This window comes from Lutra lutra, chromosome X (assembly GCF_902655055.1).
Source record: "Lutra lutra chromosome X, mLutLut1.2, whole genome shotgun sequence".
Lineage (NCBI taxonomy): Eukaryota > Metazoa > Chordata > Mammalia > Carnivora > Mustelidae > Lutra > Lutra lutra.
This window is the reverse complement of record NC_062296.1, coordinates 79,204,871-79,216,955: the sequence shown is the minus strand read 5'-3', so window position 1 is coordinate 79,216,955 and position 12,085 is coordinate 79,204,871. Positions and strand designations below refer to the sequence as shown.

At 40.2% G+C, this 12,085-nt stretch overlaps 1 protein-coding gene across 2 annotated transcripts in view; it reads left to right on the top strand.

The window, feature by feature from the left end:
- POLA1 (DNA polymerase alpha 1, catalytic subunit) overlaps positions 1 to 12,085 on the top strand; it is a 307,958-nt gene that overhangs the window by 193,704 nt on the left and 102,169 nt on the right. For both annotated transcript variants that reach the window (XM_047716113.1, XM_047716112.1), the window contains one exon: positions 5,193 to 5,309. In XM_047716113.1, the coding sequence (XP_047572069.1) occupies positions 5,193 to 5,309 (117 nt within the window). The remainder of the gene's footprint in view (positions 1 to 5,192; positions 5,310 to 12,085) is intronic.

The following is a 12,085-nucleotide window of genomic DNA, read 5'->3' as shown; positions in this document are numbered from 1 at the left end:
AGATCAACTTTGAGGTCTGGGCTTTGGTGAAGTAGATCACAGTGGGACTGCAAGGCCAGTGGACAACTTGGGTGACTGATTGGAAGTGGGAGGAGAAGGACCCACCATCTATTTGATTCAAGAGTATGAGAACTGTGCATTTTTCTATCTCCTGGGAATTTTAGACCCTTATTATTTCCTATAAACTAGCTCCTCTATTATTTTATTGCTTCTGTTCATTCATTTATTCAAAAGATTTTTTTGTGTGCCACATTTCCAGGTCTGGATGATTTCTATGTATGCATCCTTCTAAAAATACAAAAGTACACAAGTGGGTAGGTTTGTGTTTAAGGTGCACCTACCAGGAACGCCTCAGTTACAAGTGGAAATCGATCCCTTTTTAGCATGTGCAGACAGAAAACATTTTAGTTGAGACCTCAGAAATATAATTTAGCAATCAGAACCAATCAGCATTTGACACAATTTCGTACACAATGATTTCAAGGAATTAGTGATGCTGAAACTAAAGTTAACAGGTGATGGATCTTTGCGTATTTTGGTAAAGGTTTATTTTGCTTTTGGCCAGGCTGGCTTCACCTCTTTTGAACCCTCTACTTATAAATGTGGTGAAGGTAGGCATCTGTCACATAATGACTTCATTCCTGTTGGTTGTGACAGTTTGGCATTTACATGTGGGGTTGCATAATAAAATGACATATTTGGATGTCACATATCCTTAGAGTGGTTCTGGGGGTTTTTTAAAAACCCAGCCCTTCTTATAGGTTGGACTTCCAAAGAACTACACTTTATTAATTTTTTTGCTGTTAATTTGGCAATGTAACTTTGGGCTGCACATTATTTCCCAACACGGGAAATGAAAATAAGCTTAGTTTTGTCTTTGTGAGTGGATTTATTCAGTGCTTATATGTGCGACTAAGATTGGCCCCATCATGGAATATTTTTAAAGACTTGGCATATTTAATTTTAACAATGCAGATGTTTCTTGAAAGGTAGATTTGGCTTAGTCCGTTAATATTGCTGGGGGAACAAAGGGTTAACTGAAGTGTACTTGGCAAAATCAAATGGAACCAAAGCATAAATTGAATATGATTAGGGTGTATTTCCCCCACAGAAGAGTTTTGTTTAAAATACACCATGACCAAAAGCTTAATTATCAAAATAAAACAAGAGGAATCAAGAGTTACAGGCTTCTGATATTGTGTTTCAGCCCTTCGTTCCCTTCACACAGTTATCAGCATGTGTAATTTCCATGCATAATAGCACTAGTTATTGTTGTCATTTGTAAAGGGAGATTAACAGATAGTAAGTACAAACAAACCCGAATAAGTACTGAATAGAGAGGTGACAAAGAAGAAAAGACCTCCTTAATGTTAATTATAACTGGTAGGAAGTCTAGACAAATTATATTATCTGTTTTCTATATGATTTGAAAGGACATTTAGTTAGTAACTCTGTCAGAGATAGAGTTAGGTGTTTGCTTTAGAAACAGGTGAGGTGACAATTTAGCATCTCCTTGGTTGGCAGCTTGCTAGTGAGTCATGAAGTTGTAGTAAATTGATGGAATCAAGTTTCCAAAGCACCTGAAGGGTAGTTGAGCTTTGCGAAGGGTGTATTTAAAAAAATTAAAGAATAATTTTAATTTGCAGGTTATATCCCAGTAATTAAAAATGTATTGTCTCGGGGCACCTGTGTGGCTCAGTGGGTTAAACCTCTGCCTTTGGCTCAGGTCATGATCTCAGGGTCCTGGGATCCAGCGCATCGGGCTCTCTGCTCAGCGGGGAACCTGCTTCCCCCACTCCCCACCCCACCCGCCTGCCTCTCTGCCTACTTGTGATCTCTCTCTGTGTGTCAAATAAATAAATAAAATCCTTTAAAAAAAACTATTGTCTCAAAACATGCAGGTTGTTGCCTGTCTGCTTGCTTTTTAAAACTTTTGTTTAGAATTGAATGAATTACAGTTGGGGTTGGCATCCTTACCTGATACCTATTCCAAAGTGTGTGTAAAGCCTCAGATAGCAACTTTAAGGTAGCAAAGCCAAATGAATGATCAAGGAGTAGTCCAGTCCTCCACGTCTCATACATAGTTTGCTTGAATTCTACTGCTTCCTTTACTAATATGCCTAAATGGGTACTTCTGGAAAGAACTAGTCTCACTGTTAGTATTCATAGGCTTCATTGAAAATGTAATACCTGCTGGGGTCAGTACCACTGTCTCCCTCTGTATCCCCCATGCCTAGAACAGGCTAAACCGAAGTGTCTGGTTTCCTTAATTCTGAGGGGCCATCGATTGTGACTTAACAGTGCTTTAGAAGGAAACAAATACGTTATTAAATGTACATATCAATTGTAAATACATCTGGGTTTCTGAAATATCAAAATGTGAATTAAAATCATGTCCTCGGGGCGCCTGGGTGGCTCAGTGGGTTAAGGCCTCTGCCTTCGGCTCAGGTCATGATCTCAGGGTTCTGGGATCGAGCCCCGTGTCGGGCTCTCTGCTCAGCGGGGAGCCTGCTTCCTCCTCCTCTCTGCCTGCCTCTCCACCTACTTGTAATCTCTGTCAAATAAATAAATTAATTAATTTTAAAAAATCATGTCCTCGAGTCAGGAAAATGTAGTTATAGGCCTGATAAATTAGAACAGAGTTGCCTGTGACCCAGAACCACTGATTGCTTCTTCTAGTTTGTGTTCTGCTGTGGTGGTGGTTTTTTGTCTTGGGTAGGAGCCACATGACCCCAACCCTTTTCCGTCTCGTTTGGCATTTATACTTGGTACTATACAACTTGGTTCTTAAGGCCAAACCTTACTGAATTACTTTTAGTCTTTGTGTGTGTGAATCTTTCTTATCTAGGTTGTCATTTCCTGAAACTCTGTCTCTGGGGCCTCTTTGGCTACTCCACACAACATTTAATGTAATTCTGGGCATATATTAAAGGTTTCATAAGGAGTCCTTGAGATGCTCTATCTGAAAAGTTTAATTTTTAAAATAGTTCAGTGTATTGATTGAAGATAGGAATGAAGTTCACTGTGAATGTATTGACTAGGTGAATTTTATAGTCTTTAAATGTATTATATTTTCTTTTAGTCAAAAACTTTTACAGTCTACGTTCTCTGGCTGTGAAAGCCATAAATGGAGCTGGAAGAACTGATTTTTAGTGCTCTCTCTTGAGTCTGGTTGTAGTTTCTTCCAAGAAGAACCTATTCTGAGGACTGAGGTCACACAGCACAACAATGAGTGGGGACATCCTGCAGATTTGGAGTAAAGCCATGCAGCAATGTTAATAAGTGGCAAATGAAGGTCCCCAATGTAATTAAGCAGGATTTGTGTATATACTGCTCTGAGCTAGGGGGAAAAGACCAACGAGCTGCTCCACTGAGAAACAGAGAACAGGGTTAAACACGCCATTGATTCTTTCCTTAATCACATCTCACATAGCTCTCTGGCTTTCATTCTTTTGCATGTGTCCTTCTCTCTGCCTAAGTGGTCTTTTCTGTTTTCTCCACCTGCCAAACTTCTACTCACTCTTCAAGACCATTTCAGAAGTTCTGCTTCCCCACATACTCCCAAGACCCAAAGACAGCTAAGTCCCTCTTTGCAGCTGCCTAGGTGGGAGCACCATGCAGTAGGGAATACACCTTGTACCCCAGCACTTCAGCCTACTTTGCTTAGCCTTATTGTGCCTAATACATGCAGCACTAAACCCATAAACTCTGGTGCCTTCATAAGAACACCTGAGCTTTGGGGTGCCCGGGTGGCTCAATTGGTTAGGCATCCGACTCTTGGTTTCAGCTCAGGTCATGATTTCAGGGTCGTGAGATTGAGCCCCACGTCGGGCTCCATGCTCATCAGGGAGTCTACTTGGTATTCTCTCTCTCCCTCTGCCCCCCCACCCACATGCTCATGTGCATGTGCTCTCTAAATACATACATGCATACATACATACATAAAATCTTTTTTTTGAAGAAGAAGAATACCTGAGCTTTGCTCCACCCCATTCGTGCAGTTTTGTATCCCTTTTGGAGCAGGTATGTTTTATAGCAAACATGACACTGATTTAAGATAATAGGCATGTTGTTATCACATCTCTATGAAAAAATTCAAACAAGAGCAGCAGGGAGGGTAACTGAAGAAGGAAAGTGAGAAGAGAGTCTAAAGGCCAGAGAAGTGGGCAATGACTGTTTCAGAAGTGGGAAAAGAGTGGTCGGTTGAAATTGACCTTGAAAACATTGCAGCCAGTTTTATGCCTCCAGATTATGTGTGTAGAAGAATCTGTCTTAATTTTAAATAATTGCTTCCTTTAAGTGTTTCTTATATGCTGAGTATAGCTCTAAGTGTGCTAAACGTATTGCATCATTACAACCTGCAAATACTGTAGTTGGGCCTATTTTACAGAGAAGGAAGCTGAGCACAGCAGTTAAGTCACTAGCTAGTAGTCATTCAGCTATTGGGAAAGCCATTCATTTCTACATGGTATACTCTTTTTTTAGGATTTATATATTTATTTTAGGGAGCATGCATAAGTAGTGGGGAGGGGCACACAGAAAGGAAGAAGCACACTTCCCGCTGAGTAGGAAGCCCGACGTGGGGCTCCATCCCAGGATCCCGGGATTGTGAGCTGAGCCGAAGGCACACGCTTAACCAGCTGAGCCACCTAGGCGCCCTCCATGGTATACTCTTTACTTTGATAATGGTCTTTATCAATGACCGAAAACCCATCCGTGTGTAATCATATAAGCTTTTACTGGGAGGTTTTGCTGTATGCATGCCAGGGAGTCTATTTTAAGAAGGGACGAATATCTTACGTGATTTTTTTTTTTTTTAAATATGAAGAGTTTTCTAACTGTTAAGGTTGGGGCATAGATCAAAGTGACATGTCAGGGAAGAATGATAAGGAGCTATTTCAGAATCTCTAAGGAAAGTTTGAGCTAAATTAGTCCATCTTGATAATGAAAGGGATTTTATTTTGTTTGTTTAAAGATTTATTTGTTTATTTGAGAGAGAGAGAGAAGCAGATTCCCTGCTCAATACAGTGCCTGACACTGGCTTGATCTCACCACCTTGTGATCAAGACCTGAGCCAAAACCGAGAGTCGAATGCCTAACCGACTGAGCCATGCAGGTGCCCTGAAAGGGGTTTTTGTGTGTATTTGTTTGATGGTGGTAATAAACTGAAGTGTTCTCTTTCTTCTCTCAAGGGCTGGTTGATTTGTGAGGAGCCAACCTGTCGAAATCGAACTCGGCGCCTTCCCCTTCAGTTCTCCCGAAATGGGCCTCTTTGCCAAGTCTGCATGAAAGCTACACTTCGGCCAGAGGTAATAGTCACATGATGCTAAAGAACTGTTTAGAAGGGAGTGGGGGTCTGTATTTTCCCATCCCTTAGCTCTGAGAGGTAGATATTTGATATTTGCCCTCTGGAAACACCCTACTACCACACATGTGTATTTTTTTTTTTTTAAAAAACTCAGACTTCAAAAAGGTAAATATTTTTTCACATCATGAGAATAATGTTAAAAGACTAATGTTAAAAGAGAAACTGACTAGTTCTCATAGAAATTACTCTGTTTTCTTTGGTTGCCACTTCATAATTACACAGAAGGAACTGCTTTTATAGAAACTTGTCCTCGGACTAGGTCAGAACCCCTTCTGTAAGGGCCACAAAACCTCCCAAACCTATGACCTAAAGGATTTATTATCTTTGTGTGATTGCATTGTTTCCATGGGACGGCGAATCCAGCTTTTTCTCTACCTGAGCACGTACACCTGAGGGAGGAGGCCCGCTATCATTAGTGACTTCCAAGTAGGGAGCACATAGTCTGGAAACACCTTCCTGGTATTGGCTTTCCTTGTGTTGTACCCTTGGAGCATTATCAGCCCAAGCAGCATTCCTCACACCTTGGGGAGAGAAGTGTTTGAAGGTCTTCCTTGCAAAGAGGGTTTTGTGATTGGTACATCTAGCAAAGTCTGGGCTAGCCAGAGTTAAACAAGCCTATTGCAGATTGTCTGAGAGCCTGTAAAATGGTCATATGCGATCAACCTCCCCAGTACAGGACTGTAATATGCCTTGCTTTACAAATGTGTCCGGCCCGAGGATTTATAAGGATTTTGGTGAGAAGAAAGTAGGAATAAGGAAACTATTATTTACCTTTTTTTTTAAATGCTAAGGCAGTGTTCTATTATCAAGTCTTGACTTCAGGTCTTTTCACTGAAAAGGGTTGGTATACAGGCTACTTTTAGGAAAATATTTTAAAGTTCTAATGGTTCCTTATTTTAAGATAACAGGTCATTTTACAAAATTTAGTGAGGAGTCTTAAGCTACAAATGGCTACTACCATTGTATATTCTCTTGTTGTTTTGTATAGCCATATGTATTTTTAAAAAGATTTTATGTATTTATTTGAGAGAGAGAGAGTGAGATTGAGAGAGAGAGCACACCAGCAGAGGGGAAGGGCAGAGGGAGAAGGAGAAGCCGACTTCCTGCTGAGCAGGGAGCCATATGTGGGACTTGATCCCAGGGGCCCCAGATCACGACCTGAGCCAAAGGCGAAATTTAACCCACTGAGGCACCCAGGTGCCATCATCAGTCATGATGAAAGTATGCTTCTGTATCATGTTTATCTTTTGTCAAGTGTCTGTCTGTGTTGCTACATCATTTTCAGTACCAAAACCAAATTTAACATTTTCTCTTGTTGGACATTTTAGGCTACTTTTACTGTCTCTTTATTAGAAAATTATAATGACTATTCTCCTGCTTATATTATTTTTATTGTTATTTGAAATATTTCTTGATAAATTCTTCTCAACAATGCATATCAAAATTCCTAAATACAATATGGTCATGAATCATATTGCCACATTGCTTTCTTAATGGGTTTTCCCAACTTAAACTGTAGCCAGTACTTGATGCATGTACCAGTTTTACCACTGTCTTTGCACCATTTGGACATTATCATTATTTTTAGCTAATTTAGTAAGTATAAAATGTCCCTTGCCTTATTTTGTATATCTTTGATAATTAGTTAAGTAGTATATAGTTTTTTTAAAGATTTTATTTATTTATTTGACAGAGAAAGAGATCACAAGTAGGCAGAGAGGAAGGCGGGGGGGGGGGGGACACAGGCTCTCTCCACTGAGCAGAGAACCTGACACGGGGCTCGATCCCAGGACCCTGAGATCATGACCTGAGCCAAAGGCAGAGGCTTAGCCCACTGAGCCACCCAGGTGCCCCCATAGTTTTTTTTTTTTAACAAAAATATGGAACACATAGTGAGAATTAGGTATTGTACTAAGTTGGTCTCATCCCAACACTTGGATTAGCAAGTGTAGGAAGAGAACAAAAGTATATGTATTTAGTGTGACACATCACTCCACTTGTAGACTCTAGGGGAATCACCTGGCTTCATGAACTGATGCTGCCTTTGAGACTTCTTAAACATCTAGCTCATCAAGTCAAGTTTAGTGAAGATTGAATTACTTCTTAGAAAGTCAGTGAGTTTTATGATGATTCCACTGTTGGTAAGAGAAAGTAAAAGGAGACTGGATAGCTAATAGATTGGTAGCCCTCCAGTAAATGTTGATGATGATATTGGTAGTGGTTCAATAAATCAGGTCATCATTTGTCATTTAGTACCTTTTTTTTTTAATGAGTGAGCCACCACAGGCATTTCGAAGTACTTTTCCCCCATTCATATCCTTGTCCTCACAATGGTAACATTTTAGGCAGACTTTTACCAAGGTTATCAGCCACTCTTGACAGGGAGGAGCTTTCATAGTGCAGGGTCATATTGCTTGGGTTGCACTGCTGCTCTGAACATGACCTTTTGGGATAACTGGAGGCTCAGAGCATCCTGGTTGGTGATACTGCCTGTATTGTCAAGGGACCTTGACAGTAGGTCTGAACCCACTCTTCTGCAGTCTGTTTGGATGCTGGTGATGAGTTGGGCATTGCTTGATTCTGTATATGAGGTTCCTGGGCTTTCCTAGTAAGAGGGAAGTGGCACCTGTCCAGAGACCATTCCAAAGAAGCTCCAGAATCAGTGGTAGAATGGACAGGATCATTGTAATTACTATAGGGTTTTCTCAAGTGTCTGTTTTTCAGGATTATGCTTACCTGATCCTTAAGTTATAGGGTACTGTGCCTCAATCATACATTACTTTCATTTAATAATTGTTTATTGAACACCTACTACATCTTAGGCAGTGTGGGGCTGGGGCAAACCAATGAACAGAACATTTCCTTATTTCTAAAGGTAGTTTCACATTACATAAATTATATAAAATTGATATCTGTGGGCAAGAATAGACATTTGCAAATACCTGTTTGGACAGAAGCATCAGACCTTCCCAGTGCTTGCCTAGTAGGGGCTTTAGATACATTGTTCAAGTTTGATGGTAAAGCACTTGCCTCTTACCATGCCAGTCTCATACTTACATAATAAATCTCCTCTTATTTAGTCCTTGGTTGCATTTGGCTTGAGTACTTTCCAGGACTAACTTGGGGTATGAAAGTTGGCTCTTCTTCTGACTCATGTTCCCAGAGTCATAAGAAAGCTGGGACAGTTTTGTTCCCAGGGTTTTAGATGTGTCCATCTTCTCAGATACCTTTAGAGGGAAAAAAAATCAGTTAAGTTTTTTCATGTTCACAGGAATTTAACAGTATTCAAATTGCTGATTATTTAAAAATACATTCTCTGAGTGTTCTCTGTTACATAGGAAGTGCACATAAATGCAAGAATTCAAGCTTCAATATATACATGCGTTCCTAAATAAGTAGAACCTTTTTTCACACTGGAAGTAGACACAGGACTTTCCCAAGTTAGAAAATAAATATTTTAATATCTCATTATTTCAAGGACCTGGTTTTAACTTCTTATAGTGGCCAAAATCTGTCTGGCTGTGAGGTGAACCGATAGGAGATTCTGTGTTCTATAATTCACCAAAACTAAAGGGTTAGTTTGTTTTTGTTTAGTTTGCACTATAGAACTAAGATTTTGAGCTAAATTAGACTTCTGCTCACTAACACTTCTGTTCTTGATACAGAGGTGAGAAAGCATCTACATGTGACTCCCTGGGCTGTGGCAGAAATCACTGAGGAAGTCTCATAGCCCCTGGGCTAGAGCACTGTGGTGGATGCCTTCATCCTGTGTATTCAGCTAAATTTCTTGAAGGCCCACTTATAAAGAAAGCAGTAGAAGGACTCCTAGTTCTACTTTGGGATACTTTTAATGTTTCTCACATTATCCTCAGTTGTAAAATTGTGAAAATCCTTTATAATGGAATGTGTGTACCATACAGGACTTCTTCAAAGAAGAAGAAGGGGTAATATTGAATTTGTGGTCATTGTATGTTAGTTTCAAAGTGGTTGCAGCTGAAGTGTTGATTTGGTAAGTCGATTAGGGACAGTGAGAATATTGCCAGGCTACCTGAGAAAAAGTGTTTTATTTCTGCATAAGATGAAAGCATGAAAATAATTGTGGCCCCTTAGGGCACTAATTATGAGTTGTGCAGGCAGAGAACCTTGGAACTGTGATAGAAAATCTTAACCATCTGTACCTAGTCACTGGTTACCGTCCAGGAGTTAGTGGATTTTTACCGTGAAGGGTCTTTTGGACTTGTCCATTGTAATTTTGGTGTGCCTGTTTGTTGATGCAGAGTTTGTTAAACTTAAACTCTTAACCATGAAGCAGATGATAGCTTTCTTTTTCAATAGAGTTTTTCATTTTTATTAAGGTGAAATTCACATAACAAAATCAACCATTTTAAAGTGAATAATGGAGTGGCACTTAGTACATTCACAAATGTTGTAAGACCACTACTTCTATCTGGTTCCAAAACGTTTCATCAACCCAGAAGAAAACCCTGTACCCTTTAAGCTGTTGTATCTCATTCCTTCCCTTCTCCCAGTCCCTGGGAACCCCTGATCTGCTTTACATCTCTGTGGATTTCCTTATTCTGGATATTTCATATACGTGGAAACATATTATATGTGACCTTTGGTGTCTGACGTCTTTGACCTAGCATATTTCTGAGGTTCATCTGTGTTACAACCTGTGTCAGTACTTCATTCTTTTATAAGACTGAAGTAATAGTCTATTAAATAGCTATACTACAGTCTGTTTGTCCGTTCATCTATCCGTATCCGTGGACATTTGGGTTGCTTCTTTCAATATACTTTGAATTCTATTAATTTCATTAGCTGGACAGATCTTACATTTGGCTTAAATATGTTATATTTATAATATAATGTTAATAAGATAATATTAATATCTTACATTTGGCTCACTTGTTGGCCCTAGTTCAGCTGAATGGTACTACACAAAGCTAGGCTGATCCCTTCCTCTGTTCAGTAAGTACTTGCTCAGCACCAACTCTGCCTGCTCTGAGAACCTTTTAGATACATGAAGGTAGCTATCTTCATGAGCCTTCTCCTCCTTGGCCCAGTTTTCCTAGATCTTCAACCATTTCTGTAGTGCTCTGCTTTCAGAATAATCATCCTAGTCTAGAGTTTGTGTCCCAGTAAAGTGAGGAGCCCCAAACAGCATGCAGCCCTTCGAGTGCTCTTGCTAGCACTAGTCTGGAGCAGAATAAACCTGTCGTTGCTTACTTTTCTGGGTAGTAAATTTCTATGAAGTCTACTTAGGGTTGCATTAACTTTCCTAGCATTCATATTCACAGTATTGACTCATTTTGAACATCCCATCTACTAAGATACGTAATGTTTTTGCACTTGCAACTGCTAAGCCATGGCTTACCAGATTTCCTGAGATCCATGTGGTTTTTTTAGATCTCTCTGTAAGGTTCCATTAGTAGTGTGTTAGTTTCCTAAGTCCACTGTAGCAAAGTACCACAAGCGAGGTGGCCTAAAACAAGAGAAATGTATTGTTTGACCATTCTAAAATCTAAGGAGAACTTGGAAATCCAGGGGACAGCCTGGCTCTTTCTCCTCCTGAAAACACTAGGGAAGAATCATTCCTTGCCTCCTCTAGCATCTAGTAATCTTTGGCATTCGTTTGCCTATAAATGCATCACTGCAGTCTCTGGTTAATAGTCATGTGGCCATCTTGTCCCTCTGTAGCTCCGTCTCTCTTCTTCCTATAACTTCACCAGGCATATTGGATTGGGGCCTATGCTAATCCAGTATGACCTCACCTTCATTTGATTTTTCTCTGCCGAGACCCTATTTCTAAATAGGACTTCAGTATAACTTTTTAGGGACACAGTTCAACTCATAAGATAGGAATTATACTGAGCTTGGGGAAATGGAAACCAAAAGTAACAGTAGCTTAACCAGAACAAACATTTAATTCACTAAGAAACTTTAATTTTTTCTCACACAACAGAAATCCAGGTGTGGGCTGTCCAAGATTGCAGTGGTGGCTCCCTAGTGTCATCAGGTGCACAGGTGCCTCTGCCCTTCTGTATCACCAGGCTTTTACTCTTAAGCTGCACACGTTCCTTCAAGCCATCACGGGCCACAAGACAGAGAAAAGGTTGAAGGGTCAAAAAGGTGCACCTCCCATCCAAGTCAGTTCTTTGAGTGGCCTTTCCAGAAGTCTCACCCAACATTCATGCTTACATTTTGGGAGCCAGAAACTAGTCACATGGAGATAATAGCTTATTTTGTTACCAAAGAAGAGTAGACTGGATATTGGGACTCTGTGACTGTGACAGTCTCTGTGACTGAGACCTTCCAGTGAACCCTGTGAAATGTTGTCTTTCTGAGCCCAGCCCATCACCATCCCATTGTGAGTCTTTGGATCCTGATTCTGCTGTGCACCCAGCATTTTGGCTTCTACAGATCTGATGCGGTGATTAGCCTTCCCTATTTTATCTTCTTCAAAATATTGACTAAAATGTTGTTATGTGTTTTTGCACATACCAACGGATAGATGCCTTTGTCCGGGGTGGACACTGCTCCATTTTAATCAGCACCCTTTGTGTAGCATTGTTCTACCAGTTGCTAATTATCTTGGCTTCTGACTTATCGTTCTCCACAAGGGGTCTCTCCCAAGGAGAAAACCGCAACATCACTGATCAGAAGCTAATGGTCTCATGGGTTTGTAACTATTTTGGCCCCTAGAATAAGAAATCA